Source organism: Gobius niger (assembly GCF_951799975.1).
Source record: "Gobius niger genome assembly, chromosome: 11".
NCBI lineage: Eukaryota > Metazoa > Chordata > Actinopteri > Gobiiformes > Gobiidae > Gobius > Gobius niger.
Genome location: NC_136862.1, coordinates 26,896,604 through 26,919,675, shown reverse-complemented (window position 1 = coordinate 26,919,675; position 23,072 = coordinate 26,896,604). Strand labels below are relative to the sequence as shown.

Below are 23,072 nucleotides of genomic sequence, written 5' to 3'. Positions count from 1 at the left end.
AAGTCATCAGTTACATTTACTGTGTACTGATTACTTGAGGTAATTGTATTTTATTACAGTCTTGAGTAAAAAAGTTGCAATAGTCAGACTGTAAGTGACTGTAAGTGGCATGAAAGCAATGTTTGTGTTTCATGCACGTTACTGTCATTATTATTATTTCATTTTTTGGGTGTATGCGATGAACTAACAAAAGCTCAACATTGTTATTTTGTGTTTTATTGTCTGTCACTACTTTAACATTACTTAGACTTTTACATCCAATAACCCTCAAGTGACTCAGTTCCAGCCTTATATATCGCATTGATTGACTTCATTTTGAATAATTTTGCCTACTTTTTCTGGCAGTGAGAGACTTTCACGCCTCTTTCCATTGGGTTCAGTTTCTGTTCAATGTCATAATCAAACCAATGTCCCTGCAAGACGTCAGTGCGCGCATGAAACCAGCCGTGTCCTGACTTGGTATCAGCCTTTTGTTAAAGTGGCTTTAATGTGGTTCTCCACAGTTTAAAAGGTCACAATAGAAAAAAAAGAAGCTGGTGCTTTCAGTCAGTGACTGACTGTAGGACACACATCGCTAAGCATTTCAAAGTTATGTTTTTGGTGAACAGGGGTTCCCAAAGTTTTTTGTTTTTTGGCCGGAGCCCCAAAAATTGACACAAAAACAACCCCATTGTATAAAGTAATCGCCTCTCATGCTACTTTAGGGCAGAAAAATATCAAGTTAGTAAGTATTTAAACAGTTTATTCTGAACTAGCTGAGACCCGGCCTTCGGCCGGGCCTCGCTAGTCTCCACATTTGATATTCAGAGATTAAGAGTTATTACACAGAAATGTCCAGTATAGTCCCTATAACCCGTCAGTCAGAATAGCTGTAGACCCGCAGTAAGTAGACCAGTGGTTCCCAACCCATTCCTAAAACTATGGCCACTACAAATGTGTAAAATAATGAATGCAAAAAATAATTTCAAACAAACTGCAATTGGAGTGTTTGATGCACCTGTACTCCTTTCGTATATACTACAACCACAATATGTTCCATAAACTCAGGGAATAGAATTCAAGAGACAGTGGAACATGTAGGCCTATGGATAAATATTAGGGGTTCAGCTGTTACGGTTCGGTTGACGGTGCAGGAGACGTGGTTTGGTGCATCACGGTGTAAGTGCAATCTAAAAAAGAAGACATTGTTTTTTATTAGACAGTATTTATATCTTTAGAATACAATAGGCAATGCTTTCAAAGCCGCTTTATAGAATGTAAAGGAGGGAAGGAAAAATAGAAAAGAAATGGTACAGCAGCAAAGTAAAAAAAAAAAAAACGCTACAGTGCAGGCCATGCGCTCGTTAAGCGGTAGTTTCACTTTCGCTTTCTGCACACGGAGGCTGAAGCTCTCGGAGCAGCGCGTTTCATTTGAAGCTCGTGTTTCTGCGTGTACTTTTTTTCGGAGACATAACTTTGGAGAGCGAATATGGCCAGGATTGGATCTGACGCATTTGTGTGCGCTCTGACATGACGCAGCACTGGATCTATAATGAACCACAGCCTCGGTCACTGCAGGAGAGACGTAAACAAAGAGACGCAGATGTGTTTTGGAGGAGGTAACTGTACCTGTGCGGAGCGTCTACAGCTGCAGTTTAGCGGTGAGTGACGATGACACACATCGCCCTGTTTGCATGCGCGCACACAGGCACGGCAGTCAGATCTCGTGCACTCGCGTTGTTGTGACGGCGGGTTGTCCTCGGCCAGCAGCACCGCGGTCCATATGGACCCGTGTCCAATGCCCGCGGCCGGTGGGACGGTCACGTGGTGGCCTCTGGCCAATGCCCGCGAGCGGAGGAACCGCCACGTGAGGGCCGGCCGCGGATTTTTGGGAAATGAACATGGCAAGTCTTATATAGCGCTTTTCCAGACGCTCGTCGGTGTACAATTGGTTGCAGTATTCATTCAGTCCACTGCGCACCTCAGCCCCCACCACCAACCACGCACACAGTCACTACTGTCGCCAGGCTTCCTGGTGTTCCCAAACGGTCTCCCATCCCAGTCCTAACCAGGCTCGTCCCTGCTTAGCTTCAAAGTCGGTATGGGAAATAAACATGGCGGCGCCCAGCCGTCGGCCATTGAGATAGCGTTTTCTATTATAGATTATAGATAGTTGAATAGATTTCACAAATTATTGGTCATTTTATACTAAAAATATACTAAAAACATTGGTATATCTGCAACCCCCAAGGCCTCCATAATAATAATAACAAGCTGTGATTTGGTCAAAGCCCCAACTTGACTGTAACGTCATCAATAACAACGGCTTACACTTGTATTGCACTTTACAAGCCTGTGTCACAAGTTCCTCAAAGTACAACATAGTCATTTTTCATTGACTCCACACTCGGTGGCGGTAAGCTGTTATTGAAGCCACAGCCGCCCTGGGGCAGACTGTCCATTTACCATGTGGCTATATAATGTGTTGGTCATATCCTGAGCTCTTATTATGTCAGTGCCCTCTGCTGGACACGTGTGGAACTCTGTCCTTTTTCAACTTTAATGCCCCCTAGTGGCTAGAATGAGCATTCTGGTTATTCTTTAAAAATTCATAACTCCGCACAGGGGCCAGATGAAATTATCTCGCAGGCCAGATCAGGCCCGTCTGTTTGATAGCCCTGCTATATAATATAATAAGGGTTCAAATTAAAAAGTTGGTGTAGACACAGCGATATGACCGAGTATCTATAGGTGCTCTGTGAAAAGCGATATAATGCACACTCCAGAATAACAGGGGGCGCTGTACAGATGTGTTCAGTTTCTACACTCAAAAATACACTAGCAACAGTCGTATTTTTCTTTTTGATTGCATTTTGAAATCATCTGGGACCCCTCGCCCAAGGCCTCCCGACAAACACTTTGGGAGCCACTGGTCAAGAAGATGAGGACATCCAAAGCGTCACGAGGACGTCACACACTCCTCCTCCTTACCGGGAAACGTAACCACACCCTTTGAACTTATCCTTCCTTTGTATTAAAATAGATTAGGTGACGCTGTTGACCGGAGCCAAACCAGCTCGTCCTGTTTGAGTTGATGCTTTACACACTTGTCATTTTGTTGAAACTGCAGTGAGATTCAGACTGAGCCGAGATACGAGTCGATAACAAGCTCTTCAAACTCAGGTAAGAGGAAAACAAAATATTTTTACGATCTAATATATTTTGATATCGTATTGGATTGTAATCCTGTTTAATACTCAACCTAGAAGGATATCTCTTTTTGGAGATTAAGAAAGCATCATGTCGTCTAAAATGGTGGTGAAACAACCCCAGCCAGTGATGGACCACCAGGACTCAAACGAATGGAGCTCCGGGATCTGTGACTGCTGCCAGGACGTCCCAGAATGTAAGAGACCAGAGTGGTGACTGTGATGAGTGAAGTTTTTTCGCCGAGTATCTTCTGACAGTTCAGTACCTGTAGATTAAAATGGTAGATGTGTCCAAACTCATTCCTAACTTTCTCCACACATTTCCAAATTCTTCACAGTGATGAGGGTCAGTTTTTAGGGTCATAGTACAAATCCCATCCCATTAACCTCCTAACCCCCGCCTTATGCTGTTCAGCTTTACCCAAATCTAAATGCTTACAGTCTATAGGCCAGTGTAACGCCTCATTTGAAAGATAAGACCTACAAAACTGAAAAGGATCTTGTTCCTCTCATTGTTGCCGCATTTTACTTTTTTGCCTTTTTTTCATCACATTTTCGTCACTTTTTCTTTCTTTTTTTTCTCACTTTTTTGTATTTTTTCATCACTTTTTGCCATTTTTTGGTCACCATTACGTCACATTTTTGTCCATTTTTAAATGTTTTTTCCGTCGCTTTTTCATCATATTTTTGTCATTTTTTCCGCCATTTTTCATCACTTTTTTATCACTTTTATTGTTGCATTTCTTGCTCTATTTTGTAACTTTTTTGTTGCGTTTTTGTAACTTCTTCATCCTCGTTTTCATCTCGTTTTCGTCACTACGTTGACGCCTTTTTTCCCAGAAGCTTCAGTTTAGGGTAAAGCCGAAATGGAAATAATGTGCTCTGTTCAGGTGGGTGTTAAGAGGTTAATGTAGAAAAATCTGCCTTTAACTGACATTACAGTATATCAGTCAGACTTACAGTTAGGACAGCTGCACGACCTCTGGCTCATGACTCAACACATGGTCAAAAGTCCCCCCCAAATGACGTGCGTAACAGGGAAAATTATGAAAACCAGAATTAATAGATGTTAAATAGAACCATAGAAAGTTTAAAGTATAGAAAAGTTTCCGATCCAGATGAGCCGCTTCACACAAAGCCAAAAAAGATACATTTTCAGTCATTAATTTCACCTATACGTCCCGCCTGTTTTCTGTGTGGAGACAATGTGTTGGGGAAATGAGTAAACGTTGTGTCATTTTGTTTCAGGTTGTTTCGCTTTCTGGTGTTTCCCCTGTTTTACCTGTATAACCGCTAAGAAGTACGGCCAGTGCCTGTGTCTCCCCCTGCTGGACGGGTTTGGCCTAATCCCTCCCATCTCTATGTCTATGAGGGTTTCAATGCGGCAGCGCTACGGCATCAGGGTAAGAAACGGGCAGCATTTACAAAATATGTTTTTTTTCGCGCACACAATATATTCATGACGCTTGCAATCCTATACTTTCATTTTTATTTCATTTTTTAGTATACTCATTATAGTATAGTAGCTTATTTATTTCACAACCACATGCACTTCAAGTAATGTAGCCAAAACATGCAAAGTAAGGTATGTACGTGATTATGTGTCATGTGTTTTCTGTGTTTCAGGGAGACATGTGCAACGACTGCGTGTACTCGTTCTTCTGCACGTCCTGCAGCTGGTGCCAGATGTCCCGAGAAATGAAAAGACGACAGATCCCCATCGTTCTGGTCAACGCCCGATACCAATGAAGCTGCACTGACCCGGTGCCCACCTGAGCACCGAGCAAAGACTGATCTCCTCTGACGTTTATGGAGACAAGTTGTTACAAACCTATTCTGATTTATCGACAGGCAAGAGATTTTGTACTGTCTGTTAGTGACGAAAGGTTGTATTTTTGATTGTATTATTATTATTATTATTATTGATCATAGGCAGAGACAGGACTGCACCTGCTGGAGGCTCTTAACTGGTCAAAGTAAACAAAAGACAAAATCACACACAAAACACTGAATACGAGGCCTCTATGAAATGACCTTTGACCTATAGACGTAGCTTGATTATGTCTTATCCACTCTGGCCTCCACATTCGGCGGGTTGTAACATAATGTGAATTTAACTGACCGTCCATCAGAAGTTCTATCTACGTCTTTGGCAGAATTATAAAAAATGTCTTTAATTTGTCTTGATCCACCTTTAGAAAAACTCAATGGAACATGCCTGAACGCCTGATTCATTTCATAAACCTGTTCAGTGACGTTTGTTGCTTTAGATTTGAAACGTTTGCCTGCTTTTTGTTAAGACGAACAACTGAAAACGAAGTTGTTTTTCGCAAATGTGTTGCATGAACGCCAATCAATTTTCATCTGACTGCCTTACCTGGGGAGTAATCGTAGATCCAAGAGCGTGTACATAATAAATTCCCAAAAGTCCACAGGTTTGGGAGCAGTGCGATGCTACCAAATAAATACTGTATATTGATTTTCTGTCTAGTCCTTATTATTCATTCAATTCAAGTCTCATGCGAGACTTTAGAGACACTTGGTTCATATACATTCACCTCTTACCCCCCCGTCTTGAAGTGCATATGACAGGTTTTATTGCTTTTGAAAATTTGACTTATTTAGATGGATAACATCAGTTGCATAATTGTCATACTTTTTCAGTGAAGCAATTTAAATTAAGAAATGTTGGGCAGAAAAGTTATTTTTTTTTATTTGAATTTTGTCAGGAAGTGACATAGAAGAAGGTAAAGTTCCGGAGCAGTTTGACTCATTCCCCATTGACGTAATATGGTTGGCATGGCAACTGTTTACCTTCACTTCCTGTCTGTGTCCAATAAGGAAGTGAAACTATAAACATCACAAAAATGGTCAAACTAAAGAAAACTGGGCACAGTCTTAAATAGAATTGTGTTAACAATGTTTCAGCAAAATGTGTGTCTAATGTGTCATATGCACTTTAACCGAGCGCATTGAATCCAGCTTGCTTAACCCAAATCTAAAGGGTTCTCTGTTGAAAAAAGGTGTCAAAATAGCGAGAAAGAACAAGGAGAAGAAAATGAGGATAGATACAATAAAAAAGCATCAAAAAGTGATCCCCCCCCAAAAAAAAAGCAATGAAAGTGCAACAAAAAAGTGCAAAAAATGTCACAAAGCAGCAACGAAAATGTGACAAAAAAAGTGGCAAAAACGCACTAACAAAGCCACAAAAAGCCACAATAAATGAGATGGAAAAAAATGACGACAACGGTAACAATGCCAGTAAAAAGACACGTTTAGATCAGTTTTGTAGTTCTTAGCTTTCAAATGAGGCGTTGCACTGGCCTAGAGGCTGTAAGCTCCAGTGGAGAAAGTTTTACATTTGGGTAAAGCCGAACTTGAGAAAATGTGCACGGTTAAAGGCATGAGGTAAGAGGTTAAGAACAAATAACCTCTAGTGTCCAGTAGAGGGAGCTGTTGCTGTTTATAACGCCTCAGATCTGCGCGTCATGTGGGGTCATTGCGTCGTCCACAGAAAACCTGACTTTGTAAAGACAAACATGACACATTTCAGTAAATAACTGACCACACTCAAACTGGACAAACTATATCCAGAGAGAACAGACTTTACAGCAACCAATATAACAACATTAGGTCTGGAAAAGTTAGTGTTAGCCTTGTTGCTAAGATACACTTTGGGGTCACTGTGTACATATCATCATGTTTTGATATCATTTCCCATTACAATCAATAAACTTCCTCATCTATAAGTCTGAATGTCCCTTTCATTTTCGTCCGGTGGGATGTGGGTTTTCCAGCCGTGTAAGCCGTGCGCATCGGGCTTGTTTTTTTTAAAATGGGATTATAATGACAGTTATGGTTTGGTAGAATTGATGTTTGTGACTTTTATGAGGTGTTAGCGGAGGGGCGGTTCCCAGCGGCTCGTAAAAAAAAGGAAAAAAAAAAAAAGGAAAAAACTGGAGGAATTTTAATTGGTCAAATCCACTGGTGCAGTCTTTGTTCTGTGAGCTCCGACGAGGCTTCTGTTGCACCGAGACCTGATTTAGAAACTGTGACTTTCACCCCCGCGCCCCCCTCCGGGGAAAAAAAACAAAAAAAAACACATAGACACACGACTTATCTGACCCGCTCTCCCCTGGTCGTTTCGTCAACACAAAACAAAATGGCGGCCATTTCTTCACATGCATTTCCCCTCAATCTTTAAAAGGTGTTTTGTCAATAAGGGTCAAATGTCTTTTTTGGGGGGAAATAGCCTATATTTACAGGACCTATACCTGATTTTTTTCAACCTCATACCCCCCCGCCTTAACCGAATACATTTTCTCCAGTTCTGGAAAACAAAAAGCTTCTTGCGTTGCAAAAATAAAACGTAAACAAGGATGAAAAAAGTTTTAAAAATGGAACAAAAACATGACTAAATAGCAGCAAAAAGAGTCGGAAACAACGCTGGCACTTTGTAGGTCTTAGCTTTCAAATGTGGGTTACACTGGCCTGTTGGCTGTAAACCCTCCGGACGAGAAGCTTTTAGATTTGGGTAAAGCTGAAGAAAATGTGCTCGGTAAAGCATTTGTGTCAATTATATAAACTTGCAGGCAGGGTTGAGTCGTGAAAACTCGGAATTCGGAATACATATTTAGAATGCAGTTTTGAGTAACTGTATTCTATTTTAGAATACAGTTTCTTTCCGAATATCAAAGGAATACAGTGAAGTACTCAATCCTTACATTTCAGTTTCTGTAAATACAATTGCAATGTAATTCTCCACAGCACTGCTTGAAGGCCAGTTTTCGAGCATTTCTGTGACAGTGACGTGAAAAAGTCACTCTGCAAGTGCCTATAAACTCAAGTAAGAATTGTTTGAAATGTGTGAGGAAAGCTATAAATCAGTTTAGACTACAGCTGACCATTTAATTCACTCAGTCGGCATTACTTTCAGTGGGAAAATTGTTGAACTTTGTGTCAGTTTTTGTTGTATGTGGAAACACTTACTTTCTTTATAGATACAGACGGCATCTCTGGAGTCGCCCATATATGGTCATGTTTGAAAACAGTTAAGCGGGAAAACAATTTGGAGAAAAATCTAAACTTTCTTTCATTATTCAAAAACTACTTTAACAAATGCTGAATTATCAATAAAGTTTTCTACTAAATAAAGATACAATGACATGGGGAGTGCTTCAACAGCCCATAAATACATAAATAACGGAGAATGCTAACATGATGCTGCATGTTAGCATCGGGCTAATGCTAACGCTGCCGTTTTTTCACTTCTACTGAACAATCTGCTGTGAGAAAATATCCATAAGGCCCCGATTGACACTTGTCTTTACTTATGTGTGATAAATAAGTTCATATTCCACCAGAAAATGGCTGAAAATAGTTGGAAAATTGTGTTTCTCTGAAGATTCTATTTTCCCCCTCGGCGGAGCCACGCCCCCTTCTATGACGAGATTCCGTCTGTATCTACACAGCTTATAGCAAAGCCTTTTGTTTGTGTAATATTTGTGTCTGTCCCTCCATGTCCCACCACATCACAATTACTAAGTAAACATAGGCCTACCTTAAAAAGACAAAGTTGGTACAGTCGATTGTTTCACTTCCAATCAAAGCCCAGCAGTCTTTCGTTCATTTCTTAAACTGTTCTGGTGGGATTACTTGTCTGAGTTTGAATTCAAAACCAGCTTGATTCTGTGTGATATTGTCTCAAAAAACAAAAACCCTTGAAATATTCTTGCCAACTCGCAGGAAGCATTCGTTTAAAAAATCGACGTGCCAGGTTGGCGCGTGGGAGTGGATTTTTCTGAATGTTTTTCGGGTCGGGATGGGATTGGGTTTTTTTCTTTTCAGACACGCGCTATCAGACGGCGGGGGCCCCGGAGGAAAAACAAAGATGGCGGCTCAGTGAAAACATTGGCAGCAGGGAGCAGCAGATACAGGCAGACAGACAGAGAGGGCACGGGGGCCAAGAGCCATATCAGGGGATCAGTCATCTCACTGTCTACTACCAACACCACCGTTTACATTCAAGACCACGGCGTCTACGGAGGCCCATGTGTTGCTTTCGGATGATCGAACGTACTGACGCCCTTCCATTCAAAAACCTACACGACAAAGTAAGCTATCGACTTGCCATTATTCGATCATAACCTTGTAACCCAGTTGAAAACAGCCACTGCCTAACCTGGCTAACGCTCAGTGGAGATGGACCCGGCCCGTGACTTGATGGACACTGTCTCTCGAAGCTTTGGCGTAAACTTTCCCAGCCTTTTTTTTTTTTTTTTTAAAGGATCTCCCCAAACCAGACGCGCTGTTTACCGCCGCAAGAATGTTAAGGACCGTTAAATTAAAGTGGACAGACGGGAGGGGGGCGGGGGTGGAGTGAGGCGGGTCAAAGTTTAGACTCCTTCTCAATGGGTTTAATGTTTTTTAACAATACTAAAGGACACGAGGACCTGTATAAACAGCTACATGTTTAGTCTACCAATTATAACAGTGACATGAGCGAAGGGCGGTAATGGAAGGAGAATTAGATCATGTCTCTTTTTCTGACTTTGGTTGAGAAGGATTCTTTGCGCATTAGAGAAATATTGGGTTATTTGCACCGGAGCAACATGTGGATTCTTCCTCCACTGTCGTATTATTTTCCTGTTGGGATTAGCAATGTCTCACACAAATCAATAAACACTTCAAGATTCTGAGGTCGACAGTTTGTCACTTGTAACTTTGTTTGGTTGGAACTGTACTTGTTAATGAATACACACATGGGACCAAGGACGGACTAAGAGTGGCCGACTTCTCCCTGTAACCATGACGACATGGCGACTGATTCTGGAAGTTGTTGGCTCCGAGAGGACTTTCCATTGAAAATGTTTGCTTTTTCTCCAGTTCGGCTTTACCCCAATCTAAAAGCTTCTCGACTGGAGAGCTCACAGCCAAGGCCAGTGTGATGCCGGACTTGAAAGCTAAGACCTACAAAACTCATCCAAGAATTTGCCTTGTGTTGTTGCCGTCATTTTTTGTCACATTTTTGGCTTTTTTTGATTTTTTCTATTTTTTTGTTAGTTTTTGTCACGCTTTTGTTTGGTTTTTGTTGCTTTTTTTCTATGCTTTTTTTTTTTTACAAAAACGCAGCTAAACAGGCGACAATAAAGTGATGAAGAAGCAACTAAAAAGTGTCAAAAATCACCCAAAAAACTGACGACAACACGCGAAAACAAATCTTAGCCCGGTTTTGTAGACCTTAGCTTTCAAATGAGGCGTTACACTGGCCTTTAGGCTGTGAGCTCCAGTCGAGAAGCTTTTACATTTGGGTAAAGCTGAACTGGAGAAAATATGCTCGGTATAGGCCACCTCGACGTCCGCGTAGTACTGTCGAAGTGCTCCTCCTTGTCATTATTACATCATTCGTCATCGTCATCATTTGAAAGCTAAGACCAACAAAACTGATCGTAACTTTTTTGTCGCATCTTTTTGAAAGTGTTTTTGTCGTGTTTTCAGAGGATTTTTTTGCGGTGTTGTGGTCACTTTTTCCATCCCTTTTTTGTCGCTCTTTCTTGTTGACATTTTTGTTCTCGCCTTTTTGAATCGCTTTTTGGTTGTGTTTTTGTTGCTTTTTCATTTCATTGTTGTCACTTTCTTGTTGTTGTTGTTTTTTCATCACTCTTTTGTCGTGTGTTTTTGTCTCTTTTGTTTTTTATTGTGTTATTGTTGCTTTTCCAGCACGTTCTTAGTCGCTCTTTTGCCACTTTTTTGCTTTAAAGGGGCTAGATGCAAGTTGGCCATTTTATACTCACTGCTGCCACCTCAGGTCATACGTGTAACCGCAGCTTCTATATTAAAGGGATATTTCAGGATTTTTGACATAGGGCCTCATTTCCTAGTCATCCAGAGTGTTGCAAATTTCTGGAGATAATTTTTTTGTAATTCAAGTAGTTCTTAAGTTTGAAGAGTTTCGTGGCGCTAGGCTAGTGCTAGGCTAGCGCATTTCTACGATGTCAGCTAGCCTGCATTAAAAACAGTCTGACCCGCTCCACAGTGCACCTGAGGCAAATCATTTATAACACCAGACTAACCATATAAATGTCTGTGTCCATAGAATAATTTTAACCATTTTACATTTAAAATACTTTGTATTTGAGCAGCATCACCTTCGTGGTTGTATAAGCTACGCGGCAGCGGAGTGATCTGCTAGAAAATGGTTCCTCAAAATGCGATCATTCATGTGATGCAAGGTCAGTTTTATTCCAAAAATGATTCTATGGACACAGACATTTATATGGTTAGTCTGGTGTTATAAGTGATTTGCCTCGGGTGCTCTGTGGAGCGGGTCAGACTGTTTTTAATGCAGGCTAGCTGATACCATAGAAATGCGCTAGCCTTGCATTAGCCTAGCGCCACGAAACTCTTCAAACAGAGGAACTGCATGAATTACAAAGAAAATATGTCCAGGTACCAGCAACTTTCTGGATAACTAGGAAATGAGGCCCTATGTCAAAAATCCTGAAATATCCCTTTAAGCTTGTGCATGACGGCATTTCGGACCCGAAGTAACAACGTTTTGAGTGAATAGGTCTGGGCTCATTCTACACATTAGGACATGGCTGAAACATAGGGGGAGAGAAATAAATAACTTTAACATTGTCAAACTCCATTTAGTCCCTTTAAGATCCAAACTGGAGAAAATGTGCTCAGTTAATGTGGGCTTTAAGAGGTTAGATACGTTTATGTCGGCTTAACTGTGTCTCCGTGAAGCCGACATCAACTTATTTAAAGATCAAGGGTTCCAACATAAATCAATCTGCTGGTTTAACTCAGTGTTTGTCCCCGAGCAACGTCTTGCAGGAAAAAGGACACGTATTTTTAATCGCACTAAACCTTATGTAAATAATCAGAATTAATCAACAAAAATTCCAAGCCCTACAAAAAATATATACAATGGCCAGAGTTCAGTAAAACATGTGGAAACTGACATGATGAAAAGTGAGTTTGTTCTGCATGAGTTTGTACCATTAAAGTCTTCTAATCTCGCTTGTGAGCTGTGATCTAAATCCTGGGCTCATGACCGTCTGAACGGCAGCAGTGGCCACTTGTCACTGTTTATTTCATCCTTGCGCTGTTTGTTTTAATGGGGAGCCACATCAAAGCAGCTGAGGACGCCGGAGACGGATCGCTGTTGGTTTTGCTTTTATTTTTCCATTTTTTTCCCCCCTCCCCGGTATCTTTGGGCTAAAACATGGAAGTGAGCCGTGACCTCCGGGACGATTTGTCAAACTCTTCTTCTCTTTGGGGCCGGAGTAAGTGACTAGATGCGGCCCTCCCGTCGGGGCCATTAGTCCTCCCTGCGGACAGAGGCAGATAAGAAATGAAGAGACAGGGGAACGGAGCAGGGGAAATGCAAATAAACGATACAGTAAAAGTGAATCCATTTAGACCATACGTTTTTCCTTGTTAGAGTATAGGAAAAAACAAACATAAAAAAGGGTAGGTATAACAAGTTTATCGAATCATATGAGCTTGTTTATTCTCACCAACCACAAGATGATTCCAGTGACTCTGTGGTTCCACCATATAGGATTATTTCAGTTTGGTCTGATATAGAAAACTATATCATATCCCAACATTAGTGACTGAACTGTAACTTGTTTTACATTATGCATATATCTTACTATTGGTGAGCAAAAGGTATTTTATTTTGGATTTCTGCATTGAAACTGTAGAAAGCTAATACAACGGATAGACAGACTGGCTTAAAGAATCAATCACAAGGAAAGCGGGATTTCAAAACAAATGTTTTTTTCTTTAAAGGGGGGGTATTATGCAATATCAACTTTTTCGAGCTTTACATCATGTTATTATGTCATTCTCTCATTAAAAACATGCCTGAAGTGTTGCCTTGGCACATTCACGTATTTTTGAGTAATCTGTAAAAACTCTGATGGCGGCCATTTTAGGGATAGGTTTGCCTGAGTCCTTCTAGGAACGCCCCCACCTCCTGGAGACGCCTCCGAGCTTTCGTCACCAGCCGAGTAACCAACCACTGCTCCTCAGCAGAACCCCCTCCCCACTGATGCCACAGACAGCGTGTGGAGGGGGCGTGTCTGAAAGGGTCAGAGGTTCTTAAAGAGACAGAGGCCTATTTCAAGACATTCACTACAGCCATTTTGAGAGAGACATTTTATACAAGGCAGTTATCCTAATTTACTGCATTTACAGACCAACAGAAGGTTTCGTCTTCATTGTAGTGTGATATAGACTGGTGCTATGTGATTGAAAAAAGCATAATACCCCCTCTTTAAAGAGACTAGATGGAAGTTGGTCATTTTATACTCACTACTGCCAACTCAGGTCTTACGCGTAACTGCAGCTTCTATATTAAGCTCGTGCATGACGGCTCTTCGGACCCGAAGTAACACCTTTTTAAGTGACAGTGCAGGATTTTAGAGACAGTTTTAAACTACATATAGTCCCTTTAACCAAAACAGATTCATTTTGTAAGGTTCAAATATGAAAACGTATGATCAAAATCAAAAGAATTATAAATCAATGGGAGGGAGGGCTATTTGTTCTCATAATACAGGACATGTATGGTTGTGTTTGTCAGTCTTTTTCTTTTCTGTTGTTGTTTGTTTGTTTGTGTTTCTATTTAGCCCTGATTATTCCAATGAATGCACGTAAGCAATGAATCGTTGTCACTGCACATCAAGCTAAACTAGCAAAACTTAAACTTAACTGAAAGGAAAGTGAAAGGACTCAGGAGCGGGAGTCTGGAAGATCGTTTTGACCCGAGTTCCACAGTTGTCTAAGTTGAGAGCACATTCATGAACGTGTGACAAAAACGCAACTAAAAAGCAATGGAAAAACCCTCACATAAATCGTTTATTTTGTATTACTACCTGAAAACCTTTTAAGAACGCTATCCTTTTACGAAACGTAGCGATCATGGACTGTCTGCAAAAGGGTTGGATTGACAGACGCAAACGTCATCATTTTTGGAGCCTGCCCCTAGTGGCCTCTTCTGGTACGATGCTCTTGTAAACATCTCTTCTTCCTCAAATGTAGGACTGTTTCACTTCACTGATAGGCCTATAAAAAAAAAAGCATGGGAGCTTTATGACATGGGAAACCGCTTTTATATCTATATGAACATAAAAAGGGAGAATTATGAGCCACTGTCTTCTTTTGAGTGCATCTCGGGGGCATGTCCATCACGGTTATCAGATGAGGTTGCATTAGTGGGATGGTACAGATCTTTAACAGATAAACGGGGCATTAGTGGCCGTGTGGGGCAGACATGGCGTCCTCTGACTTTGACTGGTTATATCTTCCCTGTTGGAGTGACGTTAGCGACACCGCGGGGGGCTAACAGCTATCAGACAGGATCACTCCTCACTGTCTCTACTATTTAGATAACTCCCAAACAATGACTTTTAACCTATTGACCATGTGTAGGGGATGGAGAAGAGGGCAGAGTGATTACAATGATTACAGTCACTTATAAGACCGTGGTTGGACCTGAATATTAAGATCACACACAGGTGCACACATGAGCTCATTTGTCAAACCATAAATCATTTAAAAGTTCAACTTGCACTGGGATTGGGAAGAAATGTAGTATTACAATTAATGTAGTCCCTCAAAGTAGCTTCACTTTCCACTGGTTACTGTGTGATTGATGCACAAAAAGAGCTTTTTAGCCTCTTTTATTCATTCATTTCATTTTTCATTTTTTCATTTATTCATTTATTTCAGGCAATGGCACAGAAAGTACAGTAGGCCTATACCAGGAGTGTCCAAAGTGCGGCCCGAGGGCCAAATGCAGCCCTCATACCAATTTTTGGTGGCCCACAGCCTTCTTGTTTTATTGCCACACATTACCAGAGATGGTTATTTTACTCCAATTTTAATAATTCCACGCAATTAAAACCTCAAAAAAGAACATTTATTGTGGGACTGAGCTGGCATTATGGTTCTAAGCATAAATAAAAGTGTGTGGAATGGTTTAAACCTCTCTTAAATACACCCAGTTGAACATTTGAATGCATTTATCTGTGGCCCTCAATGCTTTATACATGTCTATATACGGCCCCCGGTGAAAAAAGTATGGACACCCCTGGCCTATACAGTATGTAGACATGATGATCCATTTCTACCTGAAAGGGAGTGGGAAGAAGATAATTTATTTAATCCCATTTATTTAATCCCCATCTCCCCATTCAGAGATTAATACATTCAACTTCACTGTTACTTTGTTCAAGGATTATTATACAAATGTTATATCATGGTGGCGTTACCACAGTAAACAATAATTATTACATTGCATTACAAGAAAGTTTTGTAGAATAACTTTAAAATATATCAGGCATTAAGTTTCTGTAATGGACAGGTCTTCTTCTAATGCAGGAAGGGGGTCATCTATGAGGATATTTGTGTATAATATATACAGTGTTGGAGAGAATACTTTGAAATTGTATTTAGTGACAGAATACTGAATACTCGACGAAACATGTATGTGGTAACATATTTCGTTACTTTGTCCAGTCAGAGTATTGTATTCTGAATACTTTCACGTTGGTTTGTATTACAGTATGTAGAAATGCGGTGTATGATTAGAAATGCAAAAAAGCACTTTGCAAATGCACCCAGAGCAGCACATCGAAGCACATCACATGACCCATGGTGCACATCAACTTTGACATAAGGAGTTTCGAAATATTTATCTGTATTTTGGAGGAGAAAGTGACGGAAAGTGATTCAATACAAAGCGAAACATATCCATAATTGTTTTGATCTTTTCTTTTATTAGTCATACTGTGCAATATGCAGCTCTACATACCCTCAAATGAAAGATTCAAGATTTTTTATCTGTCAATGATTTGAAATGATCTTTCTCTCATCCTATATTGTGGAGCGGCGGGTGGGGGAAGAGGAGGGCAGGGAGTTCAGCTTCCCGATGGCCTTGTGTATGAAACTGCAGACGACAAGAACAGACCCGTAGATTCCGCAGTCTCCTCCATGAAGGCACTACCTTGAAGAGACTGTGTGATGTACCTGAATACAATTACTCAAAATGAGTATTCTAAATTCCTATTCTGAACACAAGTATTCAGTTACTACCCAACACTGAATATACAGGCCTATTGTGCATGTTTTCGGATGGGGGAAGCTGGAGCAGCTGGCGAAAACAACAGTCGGGGAGTTTACATGTTCTTCTCTTCCTCCGCAGGAATCAAACTTGGGAGCTTCTTGCTATTCCCCTTATTCCAGAAGTTTGTGTGGGCGCTGCCATGAATTGTGCCCGCCCCTTTTCTTCTATCAGTTAACATGGGACTGGAACGGCGCAAATGAACATTGGACATTGTACACATATCAATCTGTTAAACATCAGATTTTAGTGGAGAACATTTTCCCTCGGTCTCCGTTTAAATGAACGGGCTTCGTGCTCGACCGGAAGTGTCAATACAACGGATGTGCCGAAACAAAGTAAAAGCGACAGTGGCACAGATGGTAGAGCGGGTCGTCTCATGATCGGAAGCTCAGGGTTTCGAATCCCACCTCCTGAAAGTGCACATTGTCGTTGTGTCCTTGGGCAAGACACTTCACCCACATTGCCCCCAGTGTCTGCGTACATTGGTGTATGAATGAGAGTATGAATGGGTGAGTGGATCCTTGCTGTAAAGCACTTTGAGTGCCTAATGTAGGTGGAAAAGCGCTATATAAGTTCAGACCATTTACCATTAAAAAGAGCCAAAAGTGGGCGGGGCAGAATAAGGTGAATAGGACAAGTGTTGAGCCAGTGTGCTTTCTCAAAACAGGCAGTTTTGGGGGATTTTGATTGGCACTATAGGAGCTGACTGATCATCTCTTCAACTTTCAACTTGAAATGGCAAACAAAGGCAAACAAAGCTTTGGGAGAATCATGTGAACTTGAGCAAAAATAGGCCTGTAGTGCTGTGCAGCTAGCTGTTTTAAAAGCCTATTGAAAAGATACACAGCAAAAATAATGTTGACAGAAAGTTTTCTTGAAATAAGTATTTGTTCTTGATTTGAGTAAACATATCAATAAATCTAGCCGAGGGTTAAATATCCTATTTCAAATTAATTAAGATCTCGTATCTAACATGCAAGTGTGATGAGATGTTTTTTCCTTCATTTAAGCAAAATAAAAAAAGTGTAAAAATAAAACAACATGGACAGATTTCGGAATTGACTAAAAACAAGCTCATTTCCAGATTACCCAAGATGCTGTTCAACAGGAACCGGATCAGCGTTGATAAGACCCAGTATTGTGTTGATATCAAACCGTGAGCTTCCTGAAACAACACATGAGCAGATACATTTCCCATCATCCCTCGCTGCATGTGTGCGTGTCTTGTAAACGTCCGGAAGGCCAAAACATCAGCGCTGGATTCAGAGCAGACATTTTTCTCTGCAGTTTCACCTTGTGCCGTAAAGTAAATGTTTAAGTGAACTCCGGTAAACACATGTAAATCACATTCGTACACGCAGCACCTTATGAGGGAATTCTGGGAAATGAAGTTGTCCAAGGCTTAAGCTTGGCACGTAATAGAAATGTGAGAAATTATAGCATTTGTCGAAGGACAGAGCGGAGAAAATGAAGACGCCGTGTAGGGTTTTACATGGTCTATGTTGATCAACACAATCTGGTTCTCTCGTCTTTCTCCAACTCTCCAGCTCTGCACTGTCGTGTCGCTGGTTGGATTGGCACAAGATTTGAGTTCACGGACTCAAGAAAATCCTCCTTTTTAGGCTCCTGATCAGTTTGGTTTGCAGTTCCTAGTGGACCGAGCCAATGTGAGTGGGAGGGGTTTAGATTTGACCATCTGTCATACTTCTTGACAACATGGAGTAAAGTATGCTGACTGTATACACTTGTTTTTATTACTAAATATTGTTTTAAATATTCAATCGTAGCTGTTGCTTGTTTATGTGTTAAAATGGCGTGCTAGGTCCAATAAGCAGCAAACATCGAGATGACAGTCCTTGTTTTTCTCAGGTATGATTCAGTAGGAGTATTTTAAGATTGACAGTACTGTGCTAATGCTATTCACAATTCGATGTCCATCTGCCTGGTTACAAGATCTGTTTATGCTCCAGAACATTTTCAAAATGAAGCTTAGGCGTTAATTCAACCTGGTAGACTAATTTCAGCATCACCTCCAGCCAATGATCGCTTCCGAGAGGGCTACACCTCCACCTCAGCCATCAGAGCCGCACCTACGTAGCAGCCAATCATCTCCCTCGGTCCCGCTTTTAAGCCCCAGCAATGATGGTTCGTTTGCTTCCCAGCTGTGCTGCGACCCACCTCCACCCCATCGCTGCCTCTTCCGTCCACGGCTTTTCTCCCTGCTGCATCTTCACGGGTCTTCCATACCAGCACCAGTGTCCAGGCTCCAGGGGAAGACATCCCTAACTCCAAGCTGTTCATCCATACTGACTTTCATACATCAATGTTACCGCCGGGGTCTGATCGCTAAAACTAATATACATGAATTGTACTCATTTATCCGTTAGCTTTGTGCTCCATACAGCCACACTGTATTCTTTCACGTCTTTACTGGTATACCGGTATCTTGTGTTCAGTTATATTTCTTATTCATTCACCTTTATCTTCGCGTGCAGAATAGGCAATACTAAAAACTTTGGGATGACCTTTTCTAACGAGTTGATGTTTCTTGACCTGGTGGAAAAGTACAGAGAAGACTGTCACGCAGGTAAAATGCTGGAAACATTTGCTCACGGAATAGTTATGACAAAGAAACAATTTATAAACTGTTTATGCAAAGAATTATTAACTAACAAACACTGCCAAGGGCTTCCAGTACGACGATTTGTTTAGAACAGAATAAAAAAAGCAAGAAAAAAAAGCAACTCAAATATGTAGAGTTTTTGAAGGCTTATTTCTTCAAAGGTCCATAATATCTTTCTTTTTTTTATCCACTTTGTCAACAACACCACAGGCTTGTAGCCTTTAAACGTGTAATTGGCCAATTTTCTGCTGCTGCGTCGCCTCGAAACCCAAACAAATCATTATCAGAATTAAACAGGAGTCAGTGGCCGCAGGGCTGGACAGAAACATACACTTAATTAGTCCTGAAGGAGCCTAACATCCAAACAATAAGCTGTATACATTTATGACGAAGAAAATACAATGTGTAACAAATGGTTTTCATTTCTGTGTGCAAAAAGCTTCACTTGTGTCGCCGGCTGTTGTTGGGCTGGTTCTTGAGGTCGTTCAGGGGAGTTCTGGGTACAATTGAAGGTAAAAAAAGATCCGTCTCTTTTCACAATTGAGATCCGGTTTGAACCATTCACCTTAAAGAGCCGTTGAAAAGAGCCGATTCGGTCAAGAACGTCACACCTTTGCTCGCTGTTACCTGTTGTGCTTATTAATGGGGGACAAAATAAATCCGATAGTTAGTCTGATAAAGATAGTTGGACATTAGCTAAAGGTTAATTGTTGTATTTGACTTTTTCCTTTTTCTTTCTCAAAAATATTGTATAATTGATACGACTACTAGGACATTGGAACAGTGTATACTGCCTTAATAACAGGTTAAGTCAGTGGTTCCAATTCTTTTCAGTATTTTAGTACCACTTCATAAAACATTTCAACATCCAAGTAGATCAGAGTGAAATCATGTCTAACCAGGTCGAAAGAAACAGACCTAAATTGGACTAAAATATATCTAAAGTAGGTTTAAACCCTGTCACACACTGCAGCATCTCATCATGGCCATCGATTAGAAGCCTTCTTACAAATACAAAAACTTATGTTCAAAACTAAGTTATGAGAATTTGAAGTTTTTTATTTTCCCGGATACCTTAAAACAGCCACATACAATTTCATGGGCCCCCCAATAATATGAAGTCTTTATAAAGAGAATGTCAAAAATGATCAATGATTTTGCATAAATTTACAAATCAATTTGCAAAAAAATATAAGTGATGACGTTCAACTTATTTCAATGTAAAAGATGTGAACCGTTGGAGGCTCCACTGTGGTGACCTTATTTTGAAATTGCATGATTATTTTTATTTTTTTATTTTTTATTATAAAAGCACAATTATAGCAAGATCCTAAAATGCGAAACCTTATAGTTCATATCACACAGACTAGAGGTCGACTGATATGGGTTTTTCTAAGGTCGATGCCGATTATTTTGGATTTTTATGGGCGAGGTCGATATGCTCGGCCGATATTTTTGGCCGATTTTTCCAAATGTCTGGTCTATAATCCTGTAAAAACATAAATTCATGGCCACTCCAGAAGTGGCTGATTTTATTTTATTACCTTAGGTGATTCAATCATAGTTTTTGTCCCAGCCTTGATTAGCTGCCGTTAGCATTAGCATAGTGTTGCTAACTGCGGCATTTTGCGTGGCAATCAAAAATACAATTGCAGAGTTTAAAAGTAACTCAACAATTGAACACTCCAGGTTCAGTGCTTCAAAATGCTATGTCCATATTGACTGAGGTTTAGTTGGTGAAACATGTGCTAATGTGAAACTTGTAGCTAGCCAATTTTCATCGCAACGTCAACCTCTAACACTGACCCACCTTCTTTGGTATTATTTGGCATAGTGATGCATGCAGGTTGCCACTCGACTCTGTTCTCCTCTCCCTCTGCCTCGCCTCCTCCTCTGCGTCAGTATCTGGGCTCCCAGGAAGCTGCAGAGATCTGTGGAGCCAGAGTTCTGCCCTATCCATCACCCTTATCAGCTCCAGTCTGTGCACCGCGGACAGAAGAAGAAGAAACACCGGGATTAACTGCACAACTGACATGCACAAGTCATTAACCGTATCGCAAATGTATACACTCGCACTGGGCTCCATTCACAATTTTTATTATGAAAACTTTAATCCTGTGATGATTAAGATATCTCAGCCGAGCCTGTTTTTCGAGCGGGGTTTTGAAAGCTTGGCAACCGTGAAACAGTACAGCACGGTGCAGGTTTTTTTGGACAGGACAACAACCATCTGATTTCCTGTACATCTCCCATAGACGGGGTTTTGCCGAATGTGGTGGACCTGGCAGGCCGACTCTGACAAGGGTTTGGAGAGGAGGGGAGGGGAGGGGAGGGAGTGAGGTCATGTTTGGGGGAGGTTTGAAAGTGATAAGCCATTGATAACAGCAATAACAGCAGGCACCAGCCACATCAAATGGCTCAATTAGATTTGGGGCGAGGCCTGAGGCGGCTGAGGGGTCCTGTCGCAAAAGCAAACAGCATTGGCAAGATCGGGCGGGCTCTGCCACTTTCTGGTCTGTCTGGACACTCACCAATGGCGCAACAGTGGACCCCAGGACAAGTATGTGCACATGCATTTCAGATGATGTCACAGCAACAGAAGCCAAAGTGTCAAAGTTAACTTATAGAAAATGTGTGTTTAGAATGAAAACTATTAAAGTGGCATTATGGCTGTCATGATAATTACTACATCGACTTATCGTTTAATAAATAACAGATAAACGATATATTTTTGGGCTCGATATTTATTGTGTATACATTTATTAGCATTTCCCCTCTATTTTTTCTTCATAATACTTTCATTTCTAAGTTGAATGACATTATATCTCATGTTAAATGCAGCTTGTGTGGTATTTTAGGATATTATAATGCCCTTTTAGAACAAAGGTTTACTGTCATTTTTATGCCGGAGAGGTGACAGTATCCAGTATCGATAGAGTCAATATTATCGTTTATCGAGATACTTTCCTGCCTCAATATATCGAATTTCAAATTTGTTATCGTGACAGGCCTAAGCGGCATACCTCATACATCTTCTCAAATGGAAGTGCAGCACAACACAATCTCACTTTTTTTTTTTTTTTTTGCTCAAAACATAAAACTTTGAAATAGTATCTCCTGAAGTCAAAACATTTTCTCAGTTGCACAACAAAATGGTAACAAGCAATGTAAAGAAAAAGAAAAAGTTTATTGTCAGCAGCAGTCATTTGATATTAACCTCAACCCCCACCTGAACTGAGCACAAAAGCAAGCATCAAAATAGCAACGAAAACATGACGAAAATGCAACAAAAAGCGTCAAAAACGTGGCGAAAACACGGCAAAAATGCTTGAGAAATGTGACAAAAAAGTTTATTTCACTTTTGTAGGTCTTAGCTTTCAAATGAGGCGTTACACTGTTGCTCTCCAGTCAAGAAGCTTTTAAATTTGGGTTAAGCTGAAGTGGAGAATATTCCCAGGCCGAGGGTGAGAGGTTTTAACCCAAGCCAACTATGTTTTGGTCGATTCTCATTTTGGAGGATTGCACTACAAAAAAATGATATCTATTTTAGTTTAAATGACCCAAATTGATCATATTATTCATCTGAATTTGACATCGAAGTTGATTATTTCACTTGTCCTGGAGTGTTTCTTGTTTTAATTCATTGCACCTTTTCATATTAAAGCTTGCTCACCTTGATAAATCCTTTTCGTAGTCCCTCTGGAGGTAATACAAGTGTTAATGGGATGATTGGGGGGTCTTTCATCTCCCCCTGGTGTCTCTGGCCAGAAAATCACAATTGCAACTTCGCCGCCTACGGGTCGGAGCCACCAATACACACTAATGGAATCACGAAAAAGAAGCGAACAGGCTAACGGGCAAAGCTAACTGCGGGCTAGCGCCACTTAAACAATATTTAAAGCCAAGTTTGAGTGAAAAAAGTTATCTCCATTGTGTAATTGGATGTACAATATCCCTCTCTCCCTTTGTCTTTTCAGTCAGCGTAGCATTTACTCTCACGGACAATTAATGAGTAAAAAAAAACGCAACATGCTACAACACTTGCAGTGGCGCTTATGGCCTCTAGGGGCATGAGTTACTTAGTACTGCTTCAACTTATTTGCCAATGAGGAAAGAA

General features: G+C 40.8%; 1 protein-coding gene across 1 annotated transcript; it reads left to right on the top strand.

Annotated features, from left to right (window-relative positions):
- Window positions 1-3,093: 3,093 nt before the first annotated feature.
- Window positions 3,094-4,937, top strand: LOC306970697 (cornifelin homolog B-like; the record flags this gene model as incomplete). The annotated part of the gene is made up of 4 exons (XM_079566725.1): window positions 3,094-3,162; window positions 3,272-3,385; window positions 4,437-4,591; window positions 4,815-4,937. Exons 2-4 carry the CDS (start codon window positions 3,280-3,282, stop codon window positions 4,935-4,937), a joined length of 384 nt encoding a protein of 127 aa, XP_079422851.1. The 5' UTR covers window positions 3,094-3,162; window positions 3,272-3,279.
- Between the last annotated feature and the right edge of the window lie 18,135 nt (window positions 4,938-23,072).